The sequence below is a fragment of the Typopeltis vanoorti genome, chromosome 24 (genome assembly GCF_054136105.1).
Source record: "Typopeltis vanoorti isolate ZY-2024b chromosome 24, IOZ_Tvanoo_1.0, whole genome shotgun sequence".
Taxonomy (NCBI): Eukaryota; Metazoa; Arthropoda; class Arachnida; order Uropygi; family Thelyphonidae; genus Typopeltis; species Typopeltis vanoorti.
In genome coordinates, this window is record NC_143572.1 from 78,549,813 (window position 1) to 78,568,664 (window position 18,852).

Below are 18,852 nucleotides of genomic sequence, written 5' to 3' on the forward strand. Positions count from 1 at the left end.
ATGATTTTTGTTAAGGAGAGTACATTGTAGCTACAATGAATGGTGGAAAGAAAAAGACTTGTTAACACTAGATATGAGTGAGCTAATAGTTCACTATAAAAAGTAAAAATAATAATGTTAAATAAACATGCAAATAATTACAAAAGCTTAAATATCAAGATATACTCATGAGATCTGAAATAAGCATAGCAAATCTAGAATTATACTCGAAATTAAGTTGTAAAAAATTCCTACCTGAGTCACAGTAAAAGTTGCTCTTGTACTACCTGTAGTAGTAGTTGGCTGTTGCCTAGATCTGATTACCTGATTATGAATCACTGGACCTAGATAGCCAAACTCAGTTTTATATTCTTCCAAGACATCTGGGGGTTGTCGGGTTGATTTCAGTATTGATGCTACCACTCTCTAACATCAAATTTACAAGTTATTAGTTAAATTTTCAATTCTTTTTAACATTTTATTTATACTAACAACAAAAGGCTCCATTCTACCCTTTAAAAAGAACGTAAATTAATTTAAACATATCATATTTTCTAATAGAACATGTCAAATGATCCCATGGTTAAAGAGTGATGCAATACTATAGAAGGGTTATAGGGGTTAGTAAAGCATAAGATAAAATCTCTCCTAACCAAATGCAACTCCTGTTTGTGATACAGCCTGCTTAGAGAATGGCTCAGAAGATAACTCATCAAGCATGCAGAGAAAATGCTGAATATATGGCTGATCTGAGAGATACAGATAGTACATCTGTCCTATCATCAGACTTCCTCTGATAATCACTGGTAGCCAAATCAGACATGTCATTTATTACTTGTGTGCCTTACACAAGCTGAAAGTGAATGGATGAAGTGGAAATGAACCTAGAACCATAATGGACACAATGCACGAATACTAGAAAATATACAACCAAAACGATAGATATTAACATAAAATTTAAAACAAATAGCAGATAAAGATGAAGAATTAGAGGAAATACTAAACCAGTACAGTATGATATAAAATAGCTGCCGAGAGAAAAAAAAAAAAAAAAAAAAATATATATATATATATATATATAGACAATATAGTGTGGAGCAGAGTAGCAAAAGCAGAAACTAGACTGATAGACATTTTTCCAATTTTAGATATTTCCTAAAGGGAAAATAAAATAACAGGCAAAAACAAGATTAAAATACATTAAAATTACTGGAAGTTATGTAAGAGTGTGATGAAGAGGGGTGTGAGGAGTAGATATTTTACATAGAGAATTATTAGTGAATGGAAGGCATTACCAGAATGTGCTGTTAATGCAAAGGAGTATTATGGATTTTAAAGAGTCAGTATGCCTGTACACCCCTTGAGGGTACATGGCAGGAATTTGATGATGATGATGATGATGATGTTGAAGAGTCAGTATGATAAATATGTTCTCAGTGAATGAACCTTCCTCGATGAGTCTGCCGACTCCATGGAGGGTGCAATAATAATATCAAAATTTGGCAAATTCAGTAAGACATGATGAGGATATTAAAGATTTATCATATTTTCATATAAAATAAAGTGAAAAGTTTTGAAACTTCAGTGTTTATTATAAGAATATAATTTTCAGCATCACAACTGCCTTGACTTGCACTACAAACAATTAAGTTTGTGCCTGAAACAAAGTTCAAGTCTAAAGATGATATAGCACCAGGGCAACTCATTGTAAAGGTGGGTAAAGCTCTGATCACTATTCTTAGTATTTTCCCATAATGTAAAGCACATCTCACTAGAAGATGTATACTGCAATGCATTATGGGTGGGGTTGTATCATCTTTAGACTTGAACTTTGTTTCAGGCGCAAACTTAATTGTTTGCATACTTGGAATTAGGAGTTAAAATAACCAAGTTTATAAAATAACTTGGTTATCCTAATATACAATATCCCCAAGGTAAAAAATTTATTACATCTATATCTCCTCCAGAGATTTTTATTAAAAATAAAAACACCTTGTTGCAACTTCTATAGGTAAAGTTGATAACGCTCCGTATTACTATAACCTTGGTATTTAGGGTCTAGCTACTCACTGAGGAGACCTCAAAAAATGTTGAAACCGGTCTGGGTAGTGACCCCACCCATAATGCATTGCAGTATACATCTTCTAGTGAATGTGCTTTACATTATGGGAAAATACTAAGAATAGTGATCAGAGCTTTACCCACCTTTACAATGAGTTGCCCTGGTGTTGTATCATCTTTAGACTTGAACTTTGTTTCAGGCACAAACTTAATTGTTTGCATACTTGGGATTAGGAGTTAAAATAACCAAGTTTATAAAATAACTTGGTTATCCTAATATATATATATATATACACATATATATATGACAGAATGATCATTAACTCGGTTAACATACATAATTTTATGAAGAATTGAATGACCAGAACCGACAATTAAGTAAAAAAGTTTTAATATAAAAAAAAAAACTAGTTTCAGCCTGTAACAGCCTTCTTCAGGTGACATTATAAAAGAAGAAAAAAACACTAAACATTGAGGGATAAAAGACTATGAACAACATAGACAGTCTCTATACATAATTAGCATGAAAATGTTGTAGTTGTATTTGAAGCTGTTCTTTCGTTTGTTGCATTGTTGGGAGAGTGCGTGCTTGCGGCATCACGTGAACGCCAGTACATGATTACAGCTGAATAACTATCTGGGAGGTAGTAGCTCAAGTTGTTATTTAGATGAACAGGATTGAAGATGATTTCTCTAGATTCCACGATTTTTCTCTCTAGTTCGTCACTGCAACGGAAGATGTTAGTAGATTTTTCCCAGCAGACTTTGTGACTTTGGTTTTCATCATTAGCATTAGCCGAGAAAAGGATATGACTTGATAATGCACTCGCTCACTGTCTCTTGTAAGTAACGTCCCTCATGTGTTCTTCCATACGCAATTCGACAGATTTGTCTGTCTGCCCAAAATAAGGAATATCACAATCACACAATATTTTATATACACCAGGGTATTTGAGTTGATGATGACAAGGTTTTGGGTGGCTAATTAAGAAACAAATCTTTGGAAGTGGAGTGAACAAGGTTCTGATATTGTATTTTCTTAGAACTTTTGCTAATTTATGTGAAACATTACTTATGTAAGGAAAAGATATATTGCCTTTGAATCTATTTGTTTCTTCTGAGTGATGTCTAGGAGGATTAAGAAGGAATTTGTCAATGATTTTCTTGGAATATCAATTAACTTCGAAAGAAGTTTTCAGAACTTTTCAGAGTTTCCATTTCAACTCGTTTATTTCTGTAAGAAGTTCATTTGGGTCATCAAGAAGAGAACGGGCTCTATGTCCCAAGGTGGAAATTATTCCAAGCTTATGAGGAGGGAAATGATGGGACTGACTGTGCAGATATCTGTTGGTATGTGTGGGCTTTCTATATATCGATATTTTGAGTTTACCAGAAGAACGGGTCAGTTTGACATCAAGAAAAGGCAAGGAATTATCGGTTTCAAGCTCAGCAGTAAACTTAATACTTTGATGTCGGTTACTGAGATGTTCGAGGAAAACCATAAGGGATTCATGTCCATGGCTCCAAACAATGAAGACATCATCCACATAACATTTCCAAACTTTAGGCGTTAAAATAAAGGAAGAGATAGTCTTGGTTTCAAAATCCTCTAAGTAAATATTTGCGAGTACAGTGGATAAAGGATTACCCATAATTTCAAGTCATTCAATTCTTCATAAAACTATGTATGTTAACCGAGTTAATGATCATTCTGTCACCTATAACCTTCACGACGAGGCTTCTATTATCAATAATAAAAGAAACTTCAACAAGACACTAAAGAGGATTGGACTAAACATCAACAGGTTGGTCTTCTTAAAACTTTGCAAATTCCACGCTGTCTTTCCTAAATTTATATGCATTAAATAAAACATAACAACTGAACGTGCGAAGAGAATCTATCATAAAGCTAAATTAGACCTACTGTCTGAAAGAATCTCTGATACTAAACGAACTCTCGATTTTCTTTTCAATAAAAAAAGAACCATAGCTGAAAAACTGGAAGAATCTCTAGATAGTGAAAGTTGGCATACCTTTAATACATACTGTGAATCTCAAGCAGCCAGAATACAATATAATAACAAAGTAAATCTTATAAGTAAATTTGAAACATTAAAGCGATTACAAAATAATAGGAACTTCTCAAAACGACACATCAATATTGACAAAGTCGTTATCAACAAATCTTCTTATATACTTTCAGATGTAGAAAAAAGCATCCTTAGTAAAGGTCTAAACTTTATTCCTTCCCCAAAATTAATACCAAAGGAGACACTACTTAGAAAAAGCTGCTTCTTTTCTTCCTCCACAAGATGCAAATCTTCTATCAACAAATATCAGCAAAATAACAGCAAATCTTCTATCAAGTCGTTATCAACAAATCTTCTTATATACTTTCAGATGTAGAAAAAAGCATCCTTAGTAAAGGTCTAAACTTTATTCCTTCCCCAAAATTAATACCAAAGGAGACACTACTTAGAAAATGCTGCTTCTTTTCTTCCTCCACAAGATGCAAATCTTCTATGTATTGAATCAATCGTTATTATCAATAACGTAAAACCACCCGCAGACAACATTACTTCAACTGAACACAAGGCTATTAAAAGTTTAAAAAACAACAGAGATATTATCATCCTCCCTGCGGACAAAGGCAATGCAACAGCCATCCTTAACTCTGAAGATTACCAGAATAAAATGCTTGAATTACTACATAATCATACCTACTCAATACTTGAGAGAGATCCAACTCATGAACTTCAAAATCGTACAAATAACTTATTAAAAACAACAACTGAATTATCCTGAAATGTTTGTTTATCTCTACGCTCTCTCCATCCGTTAATTCCTCGCATATATGGTGTTCCTAAAATCCATAAAGAAAACACCCCATTACGCCCAATTGTAGAAGATATCAATTTTCCTACGTACAATCTTTTAAAATATCTTGCCAAATACCTAAAAGGTTTTTCAGGCAAGTCACCAATCCTTTATTAAGAACACTACAGAATTTGTTACATACATCAAGGATATTACAGTTAATGAAGATGACATCATGGCTAGCTTGGACATAACTTCTTTGTTCACTAATGTCCCAACAGATGAAGTCCTAACATTACTCAAGGACGAGTTATCCAAAAAAAAATGTTAGCCTTGCTTACACATTGCATCAGGCCCGGTTACTTCAAATTTCAAGATAATATATACAAACAAAATCATGGACTGGCTATGGGTAATCCTTTATCCCCTGTACTCGCAAATATTTACTTAGAGGATTTTGAAACCAAGACTATCTCTTCCTTTATTTTAACGAGTAAAGTTTGGAAATGTTATGTGAATGATGTCTTCATTGTTTGGAGCCATGGACATGAATCCCTTATGGTTTCCCTTGAACATCTCAGTAACCGACATCAAAGTATTAAGTTTACTGCTGAGCTTGAAACCGATAATTCCTTGCCTTTTCTTGATGTCAAACTGACCCGTTCTTCTGGTAAACTCAAAATATCGATATATAGAAAGCCCACACATACCAACAGATATCTGCACAGTCAGTCCCATCATTTCACTCATCATAAGCTTGGAATAATTTCCACCTTGTGACATAGAGCCCGTTCTCTTCTTGATGACCCAAATGAACTTCTTACAGAAATAAATCATCTGAAAACTTCTTTCGAAGTTAATGGATATTCCAAGAAAATCATTGACAAATTTCTTCTTAATCCTCCTAGACATCACTCAGAAGAAACAAATAGATTCAAAGGCAATATATCTATTCCTTACATAAGTACTGTTTCACATAAATTAGCATAAGTTCTAAGAAAATACAATATCAGAACCTTGTTCACTCCACTTCCAAAGATCCGTTTCTTAATTAGCCACCCAAAACCAAAACAAAGAGAATTACATTTGAGTTGATGTCATCATCAACATCATCATCAAATATCCTGGTGTATATAAAATATTGTGTGATTGTGATATTCCTTATTTTGGGCAGACAGACAAATCTGGCGAACTGCGTATGGAAGAACACATGAGGGAAGTTACTTACAAGAGACAGCGAGTGAGTGCATTATCAAGTCATATCCTTTTCTCGGCTAATCCTAATGATGAAAACCAAAGTCACAATGCTGGGAAAAATCTACTAACATCTTCCGTTGCAGTGACCAACTAGAGAAAAAAAATTGTGGAATCTTCTATTATTATTATTATTATTACGGGTATCTCCATGGAGTCAGTAGACTCATCGCGGGAGACCCAAACTAGCAAAACAATATCTGTCATATCTCTTCTTGAATTCATTTACAGACGAAGAGCTCACAACTAAGTCAGGCAATGAATTCCACTCATTCACCACCCTCCAGGCAAAAAACCTTGTTCTGACACCTTTGTTAACCACACTCTTCTTTAATTTCCAGAGATGACCTCTTGTTCTTCCATCACTATCACACAGCTGAAACATTTCCCCTGCATCAATCCTATAAAAACCTTTTATAATTTGTATGTTTCTATCATATCCCCTCTTCTTCGCCTATCAACCAATCTCTGCAATCCACAAGCTCTCAATCTATCAATGTAGGGAGCATTTTTTATATCACTCACCAACTTGGTCACTCTTCTCTGAACCCTCTCTACAGCCTCCTCATCTCCAAGGAATCCAGGTGACCAGACCTGAGCACAGTAATCCAAATGTGGAAATATCAATGCTTTATAAAGGGGAATAATAACCTCTTTATCTCTGGATGTCAGTGTGTTCCTCAACAACCAAGTAATCCTATGTGCAATCTTGGACACCTTAGCAATGTGTCCTCTGAACTTCATCTCCCTATCTACCAATACCCCTAAGTCCCTAGCCTCATCAATCTCTTGGAGTACCTTTCCATCGATGTAGTACACAGCTGGTAATCTTTTAATCCCAAAATGCATGACTTTACACTTTTCCACATTGAACTGACATCCATTTTCTTTTGCCCATTTTACCAGCTTATTTAAATCCTCCTGCAAACTTTCAACATCAGCTTGATTTTTTATCGCACTACACAACTTTGCATCATCAGCAAACAACTGAATATCTCCCTTTAAGCCGTTTCCTATATCATTTATATACAAATTAAACAACATTGGCCCAAGCACAGAGCCCTGAGGCACACCACTGGTCACCTGCCTCATTCTGGACTCGGCTCCTCCATACACCACCTTATGGTATTTCTCCCTGAGCCATTCTCCTATCCATATCACCAATTTAATATCCATTCCCATCTGCTCCAATTTGCGTAACAGTGTTCTATGGGGTATCCTGTCAAAAGCCTTAGCAAAATCCAGAAGTACCACTGTGTAGCCAGTTCCTTTGTCCAACTCAGATGTTATTCTATTATGAATAGTTAATAGATTGCTAAGGCAGGATCTACCTTTAACAAAACCATGTTGGCCTCTATAGAGTATCATATCCTGATCCACCCATTCTTGAATTTTGTCTTTAACCAACTTTTCCAATACTTTTACCACTACTCCTGAGATGGTGATTGGTCTGTAATTCAATACTGCAGTTTTAGAGCCACCCTTATGCAAAGGAACCACTTTACCTAACTTCCACTCCCTAGGGACCATACCAGAGTTCAAACTTAAGTTAAATATCCAGGTGAGAGGGGTTGACAATTCATTTGCACATTCACGCAACACCCGAGCTGATATTTCATCTAAGCCTACCGCAGTGTTTGCATTTAAGTTTTGCAATATATTTAATACCTCTGATTCTTTAGCTTCAATTCTCACATTAGGTATTGCTGTAGGTATAGAGATATCCTCACTTGGGTGATAGACTTTTGAAAAGTGATCACTCAGTAACTCGACTATTACATCTGATTTTGTCACCTCAATACCATCAGCACCCACTAAGGTTATCCTTCCGAAGTCATTCTTCCTCTTACTTGCCACATAGCGGAAGAACTCTTTGGGATTACCCTTGATCTCTTTGGCTAAGGTCTTCTCATAATCTGATTTAGCTTTTCTTACTATGCTGGTAACCTTCCTAGCTTGAGCCTTGTACTGCTCATGGGTGTCCTGATCGCCTTTCTCCTTGTAAATTCTACATAACATTTTCTTTTTTTGCAGTTCAAGCTTGATACTACTGCTCATCCATCTAATGCCTGCCTTGTTTGACCTCCTAACCATGGGGACACAATCTGATATTGCTTTTATTGCTTTCCTCAGATACCCGCTGATTTTATCCCAAGCACTGCTAACATCTTTCCCTTGCAATATGTTCTGCCATGGGATGGCTGCAAGCTCACTCCGAAGCTTGTTATAATTGCCTAACCTGTAGTTCCGTACATACCCCTTCTTAATAGAAAAATCCACAGATTTTGCAACCTCCCAAGTCAATACCACATGATCGCTTTCACCAACTGGAGGTAACGAGGACACCTTACTTATGCATATAACCTCTGAACCAATAACCAGGTCCAACACTCTCACACCACGTGTCCCTTCAGTTACGTGCTGTTTCAAGTAATTATCTCGTAGAAGATGTATGAATTCCATTTCCTTTTTGCTACGTGATATTTCCTCCTTCCAATTGATATCACCGTAATTAAAATCCCCCATAATAATCACCAAGCCTTCACTCATTGCACTAAGTTGCTGATACATGAATTCAATATCTCCCCCCGTACTCCCTGGCCTATAGCAGCATCCAACTGTATATTTGGTTGCGTTGGTCACTATTTTGCACCAGACTGCCTCAAATGAACTCTCATTCACATGTCTATCATCATGATATACTACTTTCTTTGGCTGCAACACATCAGCTATCATCAACAGTACTCCTCCTCCTGTTCTATCTTCTCTATCCTCCCTGAAAATACTGTACCCATCACATTCAATTCCAGTGACCACATCTTCTGCTGACAGCCAAGTTTCACTAATGCCTACAACTTTTGGTGAGATTTCACTGACTAATGCCAAAAATTCTTCTCTCTTATTTCGAATGCTTCTAGCATTGGTATACAAAAATTGCAGATTCCCTCTAGATCTTGTACCGGCTTTAGAACTGATATATAAGTCACTAACTACCGTAGTCCTATGCCGATTTTTATCCCCTCTCTTCTGCAATTTATTCAGCCTATAAGGATCAATAAATACACAATCAGTGCTAAAGTTTCTCTCTCTTACACTCAACCTTTTCAATATTAGTTTCCCTGCCCAATAACTTCAACCTGTTCAGAAAACAATAACTTCTTCAATCGCTTATGTCCTTCCATGTTAAGATGCAGTCCATCTCTAGCATACAACTGCCTTTTTCCTTCAAACACACTCCAAACATCAACAAACTCCAGACCTCTTTTTCTGCACATTCTTGCAATCATATCATTCATTATCATTGCTCGTCAACTTAACTCGTAATTGTCAAAACGAGGCAGCACACACACTATTCTCCCATTGACACTTTTCCTATTCACAATATCTAATAATGTTCTTAAATCTTTTCCTACCCGATTTATACTACCTCTCAGGTCATTCGTACCCACCATAACTATCATCTTGTCTGCTTCATGCCCTCTCTTTATTGCTAAAGCCACTCTTTCTATTGTCCCATCAGCCAAGCACTCCTCATGCATACCACTCTCCATACCCTTAATCATAGAATCACCATATATTTTATCACTCTTAACTTCATTCAAGTCCACACTCATGGACTCATTCTCTACACTATTCAGCATGAAATGTGAATTGTGTAGAGTGTCTACACAGTGGTACTTCTGGATTTTGCTAAGGCTTTTGACAGGATACCCCATAGAACACTGTTACGCAAATTGGAGCAGATGGGAATGGATATTAAATTGGTGATATAGATAGGAGAATGGCTCAGGGAGAGATACCATAATCTAGAGAAATCATCTTCAATCCTGTTCATCTAAATAACAACTTGGGCTACAACCTCCCAGATAGTTATTCAGCTGTAATCATGTACTGGCGTTCACGGGATGCCGCAAGCACGCACTCTCCCAACAATGCAACAAACGAAAGAACAACTTCAAATACAACTACAATGTTTTCATGCTAATTATGTATAGAGACTGTCTATGTTGTTCATAGTCTTTTATCCCTCAATATTTAGTGTTTTTTCTTCTTTTATAATCTCACCTGAAGAAGAGGCCAAAACTAGTAGTTTTTTTATATTAAAACCTTTTTACTTAATTCTCGGTTCTAGTCATTCAATTCTTCATAAAACTATATATATATATAATAAGCAAACTAAATGCAAAATAAATTACAATCAAATTAATGGTTGTATAAATGGTGAACCATACCAAAATAAAAATGTACTAATGTTAACTGACTTCGCGCTACTGAAAATAGCAAATTCCTTTTATAGACATAAAGATGAACATAAATACACCTGGAAAGCAAATGTTCTTCATTATTCATTGCATAATAGAATATAAACAATAATAAACCTAATAACAGATGAATTTTCAAAAGTAGACACATCACCACATATTTTGTAGGAATGTGCCAGAGAGTTGACATCTGCTTTGACATATTTGTTTAAAGAATCTTACATTGGGTCAAGTTCCAAAGAAATGGAAAGAAGACAAGACTGTACTGCTTCATTACGAAGGTGACAGAACTCAAACATCAAATTATAGGTAGATCTGTGTGTCAGGTGTTACAGTTCAAGTGTTGGAAAGGCTTGTCCAAGATAATACCACTATTGACAACAGTTGTTGTGTCGTCCTATCTTGCTTACTGATCTAATTATGATGGTCAGTTGAACTTATCCTTGCTTCTTTAAATTCTGTTTTTTATTTGTCAGATGTTGATTGTTACTGATCCAAATATAAAGAAATTTATATTATCCTGCACCAGTTTATATTCAGATTAGTCTATATAATATAGAGGAATCAATCATCAACTAACATTTACAGTCTTACTTTTCTACAGGCCGAGGTTAATATTATCTTTTAACTTCCACAAGGTCCGATAAATTTTTATGAGCGGTGCAATGAAAGGAAATCAGGCAAATATCAAATTGAATTCAATAAAACAAAACATTTAATGCAGGGTTATATAACACGTACATCTAAGTATAACTTTCTGAACAAGATAATGCAATTGAACAAATTCAAAATATCTCTGAATTACAGATAGCTACTCAGTTAGGTTTTAAGATTAAAGCCAAAACTCTTAGATTTTATTATTCAAGACATAAGCATTTCTATCACAACTTGTTTCTATTCTATGAGACAACTCAAGTCATCTACATATCAAGTTAGTTCTAGTACTCAGAAAAAATACAATGCAATAGGTATCAAACATTCAACTCTCAGTTCTCTATATTCTGTCGATTTATAAAAAAATAGATCTCACAGTTCAAAGTTCCAGAATTCGCAATAAATATTCTTATAGTTGGCTTCTCTAATTCACTTCTAGTCCATTAACACTTAATTGAATTACTAAGCAGTTAACAATTCAAGGAGGAACACTTTAGTGCTTTATTCCTTCGACTATTTATAGTTAAATGCCACAGCTAAGGTTAAAAATGAATCAGGCGGAACTACTTTCTTTTGCTTCACACTGGATAAAAAGAAAGATAAGTCTTACCGGGTTATGACTTCAGCACATTGAATTTACTTAGGCACATTTTCAAAGTTCCTGTTAACTGATTATCATGAGGAAACACAATTCAAAGAAATCTTCACTATATTAACTGAAATATTAAACACAGAGCAACATAAGTCTTGACACATTGGATTTACAGCATGTACTAATTCCTTATTTTCCATTATGTTTTGACTTCAGCTCTGGAGTATTCTTTCTCTAATCATAGGAATCTATCGTATTATCTGAATCCCATAGAAGTAGTTATTAATGCCATTTTATTCCCAGTGCTTTTCTTGCCGAATTATCCGCATAATACAACTCGTCCTTCGTTACACACGACCATTCTCTTCGCTGTCCCTAAACTTCCTCCTCCTTGTTTTCTTTCGTTTACCAATTAATTGTGTTTATTCTTCCCACCCAAAAATCCGGTTCCAGCCAGTTCAGCATACATCTACAGGCTTCTCTCCATATCATAGCTGTTCAAGTTCTAAGCACACGCTAACTAAAAACAACTCCGTTTCTCCTTTGCTAGCCAATCAAATTCAATGAGAAGAATTACATAAAATCATATCAGCAGAATTCTACATATATACATTTTCTTTCAGAAATAACAAATAAGGTAATAATCTGTAGTTCACATAAAATATATTTAAATATGATAAATACAAATCCTTATAATACATATGCACAGCTTCTTATAATATTTATACAGGAACAAATAAAATAAATTGAATGACACTTTAATACTGAGTCTTTTCAGTACTAATATAAATCCCAAAATTATATAATTAAACAATAATAAACAAACTCAAAGTAACTATATGAATAATAATTTATAAGCAAGTGATTAACATCAAATAATATTTACAAGTGTTGCTTGAGTCATGGCAAATTATGTTAAATGTAAATGAAGTGTTATAATTCTCAAATATCTTCATTCACAATTTAACACAGTGATATTATATATTATCTTTGATGGACAGCAAGGATTTGCTAAAGGGAGGTCATGTTTCATTGAACAAAGGAGATGGATACACAGTAGTATAGTTATATTTTGCAAAGAATTTTGATAAATTACTACATGTAGTCAAACTAGAGTGGATGGGGTTGGATATTAGATAGTGCGCTGGATTGGAGAGTGGCTGTCTGATAGGTATCAGTAAGTTGTGTATGAGAGAGCATTATCTCATAAGAGGAAAATCACTAGTGGCATACCTCGGGGGTCTGTTTTAGGACCATTGTTGTTTAACCTGTATGCTAACGATATTGGATAAGATTTGAATGGGGATATTCAGTTGTTTGCAGATGATGTAAAGTTGGGACAAACTATAATGGTGAATGAATCTGCATAGGAGTGGGTGGATGCCAGTTCAGTGTTGTGAAATGTAAGATTTTAAAATTTGGAAAAGAAAGATGGGATGTAGAATTTACTCATGGTGGGGATATATTGTTAGAGGTGGAGGAAATAAGAAATCTTGGGATGATGGTGGATAAGGATCTAAAATTTAGATGACACACTGCCAAAATTGTGAGAATAAAATGAATTCTGGGAATGATGTGGAGGACACTGACTTATAGAAGAAAGAAGATTCTGATTCCATTGTATAATGCCTTGATTAAGCCACATATGGACTAATGTGCACAGATTTAGTTATATGGTTTTCAAAAGGATGATAAGATGTCAGAAAGGGTCCAGAGGTGATTGACTAAAGGTAGTTTCTGATCTCCAGAATGTTGAACATGAAGAAAGGTTGTGAAGATGCAATTTACAGAATCTAGTGGAGAGCAGGAAGAGTGGGAACAATATAATAGAGACATACAACTTGGTAAGGGGTTGTTATAGGATTAATGTTGAAGAGGATTTTTCATAAAATGGTGGGAGATCAGGGGAGAACAAGCTGTCATCCCTGGAAGATGTATAAGAGGGGTATGAGCAAGGAAGCAAGAAGAAGGATTTTTGCATGGATAGTTGTGAATGATTGGAATGCATTGCCTGAGAGAGTGATGTCTGCAGAGAATTTGAATGTGTTTAAACCACAGTATGATGAGCTGTGTGTAGAACAAAGGAACCTCCTAGATGGGTCTGACTCCATGGGGTATTAGGATGATGATGATGATAATAATAATAATAATACATTCAGCTTCTGAAGTTACTGGAACCAGATATCTTAAAAAAAAAATAATGTAAAACAAAGTATTACAAAAATATCACATGTTAATATTAGAAAATTATACCAAATAAAATCAGAAGAGAATTTAGTAACAATGAAGGTACATGAAAATATCAAAACAGAATAGAAAAATACAGGTAACATGTATAATATATGCACTATAACAATGGCAACTTACAGCAATGTCACAGCTATAAGAAACTGTAAAAGAAGGACTTTAGTAAGAAGGTGAAATGGTCAAAGCATATTTAACCCTTTAACTGCTGATTTTATATTCTACTGACATTGTCCCATGTGCTGAATTAATTTTGCAAAAAATTTATAAATAAAATCAATCATAATTCTTACTGATGTAAGAAGTCCAGACAGCATCATATTCTTGATATATACTTGTCCACTCACAAAAATGGCAATAATAGTGTTTTATAAAATTTGCATAATTAAGGGGTGTCAACTTGATTAAGCAAATTACACACATTAATTTATGTAGAATCACCAGGATCTTCTTCATGTGAAGTACACAATTACCGCCATCCACCACAACAAGTATTTTTTGTCTGTAAATTGCATGTGTTCTGAAGGGCCAATTTGTCTGTATGCAGGATGAAAAACCCAAGTTTTTGGGAGGGAAAAAACCCCCTGCTACCTCCATATGAGATCGGCTAACTCACCTTCGGTTGAAAAAGTCCACATAAAAAGATTCCTCCCATCATGACAAGAATCAAACTTAGGCCTTTCCAATCGAAGGGCACAATGTACCGTCGTTCTTCCAATTGCGCTACGGAGGTGCTTAATATGATTAATTGCACCAGTTCAAATTTTACTCTTTAGATATCAAACAAGGACAGAAACCCAAGTCAAATAAACTTCAATCGAGTTAACTTGATCGTAGCAAGTTCGCCATTTTTTTTTCCACGCTTGTGTTAACTCGACCGTAGCAGTTAAAGGGTGAAGGATAGCAGATTATGTACATAGAGTTAGGAGGCTAAATCATAGCATTATTATTCAGGAGCTGCAAAAGAAAATATAATTGTGGGTGTATAAGAAAGGTGATCAGCAGGTTCATGTGCAATACAAAGCAAAGGAAAAAGGAAAATGGTGACTAGCATAGTGAGGAAGACAAAATCAGATTATGACAAAATTACCTGAGCAGGCAAAAAGAAGAATCATTATGGAAGAATAAATTTAATGAATACAATGAATTTAATGACAGGGAGGGGACAGAAGCAGAAAATACATATGAAAAACTATACAATCACCTTGCAAATGTGGATCATCCAAGTCGAAAAAATGTGGTGACAGATGTGACAGGGATCAAAACAAAAAGAAAGGTGTTCAGAATATTAAAAAATACCAATGCAAATACCGATATGAGGGAATGGATAAGTCCATGTCTTATGGGAAAATGCTAAAGAAATTACTACCATTAACTAAGCAGTGAAGTATCAGCACTAGTAGCATTCCAAAAGAGAGTATCATCATCAAATTCCTGACATGAACCCTCAAAGGGTGTACAGGATATGATACTACTACATGACATATTTACATCATTACTAACTTCCTATCTATAACTTTCCTCCAAATCAGTCTGTTACTTGTCAAGACTCCAATATTATCAGATCTTATATTTCTATCGTCTAAGGCACTTTGTACCATATCAATCCACCTATATCTTGGTCTTCCTCTGGGTCGTTTTTTCCTGCCAACCTGGCAGAGAAGACTTTTTGCTAATCTTATCTCGCCCATTCTGTTTAAGTGACCATACCACCTGAGATTAGCTCTGCTAACGCATTTCTGGATGCTGACAATGTCAAGTTCTTTCCTAATATTCTCGTTTTTAATATGATATTGCCAATGATGCCATCTGTTCACGCCTATAATCTTTCTCAGGACTCTCATATCTGGTCTCTGCCCTTCGGTCAAGTGTTTTACTTCTGAACCCAGCTCTCAGATCCATAAGTTAAAACTGGTTTCAACACTGTCTTGTATACAGCTAATTTAGTGTTCTGACTAATTTCTCTCTTATTCCATATAAATTTATTCAGTTGACTTCCTACCATACCAGTTTTGTTGATTCTGTTGTCTATTTCCATATTAAATTCACCATCTTCACTAAAAATAGTGTCTAAGTAGCTGAAATGTTTTACTTCTTCCACAGGTTCTCTGTTCACAAAGCAGTTGACATTTTCAACGATTCTAACTATTTTCATTGTCTTTGTATTGCTGACCTTCATACCATATCAATTACAACAGTTATTCAATTTAGTCAGGGAATCTTGCAGACTTGTAGCAGATTTATTTAGAAGTATAACATCATCTGCATAAAGCAGAGCTGACATTAACATCTCCATTTCTGATATCATGTTTAATACCACTTTCCTTCATAATGTGATCCATATAGATAAAGAATAACAGAGGGGATAATGTACATCCTTGTCTCACACCAGATTTAACATTAAACCATCTTCCTGTATTTCCTTCAATTCTAATTGCTGACTTACAACTCAAATAAAGACTAAGTATTGCTTGATATAATGTCCCATTGACACCATATAACTGTAGCGTATTGAATAGCTTCTCTCTTGGCACCTTGTCATATGCCTTTTCCAGATTGACAAAACTTAAATACAGATCTTTGTTATATTCCCATGCTTTCTCGACTATTTATCAAAAAGTGAAGATCTGATCGTGACAGCCTCTATTTTGCCTGAATCCAGCTTGTTCTTCACCAAGCTTTTCTTCCACAATTCTTCTTAACCGTTTCTCGAGTGTACTTGCATAGATCTTGCCAGGAACACTCAGTAGGGAAATACCTCTGTCATTCTCACATTCAGTTTTATTTCCCTTTTTATATATGGGTACTATTAGAACTCCACTCCAATCATCGGGAATTCGTCCCTCTGTCAAGGCTTTCTGAACTATGCAGTGCAGCCACTGTAAGACTTTTATACCACCATACTTCAGTATTTCTGTTCGAATATCATCTACTCCTGCTGCCTTTCCACATTTCAATCCTTTGATGGCTTTTTCTACTTCAAGTATGAATATGTATTCCTGACTGTATGCCTATGCCTGTTGAGTGTTTTTTACCACTGTACTATCACTGCTTGTTTCATTTAGCAATTTTTCGAAATAATTACTCCATACTTCAAGGATATCTTTTTCTCCCATTTTCATGTCACCTTTATCATTTCTAACTCCTTTAACAGCACTCTTTCCTCCATTTCTAAGCTTCTTCAACAACCTCCAAAACATCTTGCCCCTTTCTTGATATCTATGGTCTCGTCAAAGTCCTCCTATGACTTTTGTTTAGTTCGTTTTACACAGTGTCTAGCTTTCTTACATTTGTCTCTGTATTCTCTAAGAGCACAAGCTGACTTATTTACCAGGAACTTTTGATATGCTTTCTTCTTGTCCTTCACTGCCTCTTTAACTTCCTGTGTCCACCATGGAGTTCTGATTTTTCTATCCTTGCAGACAACCTCAGCACATGCCTCTCTGGCTGAGTCAATCAGGGTTTTCTTTAAGTCTTGCCACTGAATCTCCAAGGTTTGGTTCCTGTTCTCAAACTCTTTCATTTTTTCTTCAATCATGTTTGTGTATTTTAGTCTACGGTTCACATCTGAGAGCTGCTCAACTTTTATTCGCTTTAAAACTTTCTCACATGTTATTCTTTTCAATATGAAATTCAATTTTATCCTGCTCAAGACTAAATAGTGATCACTTCCAATTTCAAATCCTCTGTACACCCTGGTGTCCTGCACCAAGGAGAAAACATCACTATCAACAATAACATAGTCAATGAGACTTTTCTTCTTCCTTGCTTCTTCTCTCCATGTGAATTTGTGCACATTTTTATGTTGAAACATGATGTTACTAATAACCAGTCCATGTCCTGAGCAGAAATCCAACAAGTATTTGCAATTATTATTAACTTTGCTCTTTTCTCCAAATTTTTCCAAAATATTTTTGTATGTCTGACAATCATTTCCTACTCTGCTATTTAGATTCCCAACAAGGATCAACTTTTCCTTTTTCATTGTGTCAGATGCTTTCTCTAAAGCTTCAAAAAATTCCTCCACTTCTACCTTAGTAGAACCTTCTGTGGGACCATAGGCACAAATAAGTCTCATTCTCCATTTCCCCATTCTGATATTTGCCCACATCACTCTACTTGAGACTGACTGCCATTCAAGAAGATTAGCCTCGTATTTTGTGTTGAATACTATGGCTACTCTTTCTTTTCCTTGATTGCCATTGCCTGAATATAACATTTTGTATTTATTGCTCAGAAAGATCTCGCCAGTTTTGGTCTTTTTTGTTTCAGTCACCCCTATCATGTTGATCAGTTACTTATCTAATTTCTCAGCTAGCTCAATTTCTTTGCCATTCAGGCTTCTTATGTTGATAGTACCGATCTTTAACTCTGGTGATGTTGAGTTGGGGTGGCTTTCAGATTTGTTCCAGTAGCTGACTTTTCGCTGTTCGCCCTGGTTACCTGGCGAAAACAACGGGGTCCTTGTTTAACCGGGCGGTGCCCCAGCCAGCATGAAATTTTGTCATGTTGTACCATCAATTTGTATATTGGTTTAAGCCAATAAGAATACAATTTGGTCGGCTAAATCCCAAATTGCCAGTCCATCCTCATTCGTTCAGTAGAGCAAGACATTTCAATTACATAAAGAAGGTTCCCAGACAGAGATAGGAAATTACAGACTCATTACATTACATGAAGGGGTGATTAAGATACTTGAAATGGTGGTTATGGGTAGAATTTAGGAATGGCTAGATAGGAATATGATACTCTACTGGGAGAGAGCATGAATTTGTCCAGGTCTTAAGTATTTACTTTCTACAATAAACTGACAGCTGAGTTTAATAAGAGGAATGGCTACACTGTGATATTGTTGGATTTTGCAAGGACATATGAAAGGCTACTTCCTGAAATCCTACTATAAATATCCTTGCTAAAATTTGCTTGACAAGTGGGTTCTTGTCAAATGGAATCATTTTTGGAGTCGTTTTAGATATGAGAGACCATAGG

At 35.4% G+C, this 18,852-nt stretch overlaps 1 protein-coding gene across 1 annotated transcript in view; it reads right to left on the reverse strand.

The window, feature by feature from the left end:
• Positions 1-18,852, reverse strand: part of LOC150093426 (transcription initiation factor TFIID subunit 6-like) — a 162,756-nt gene that overhangs the window by 21,333 nt on the left and 122,571 nt on the right. Inside the window, exon 11 of the mRNA XM_090413591.1 lies at positions 235-405. Coding sequence (XP_090269717.1) covers positions 235-405 — 171 coding nt within the window. The remainder of the gene's footprint in view (positions 1-234; positions 406-18,852) is intronic.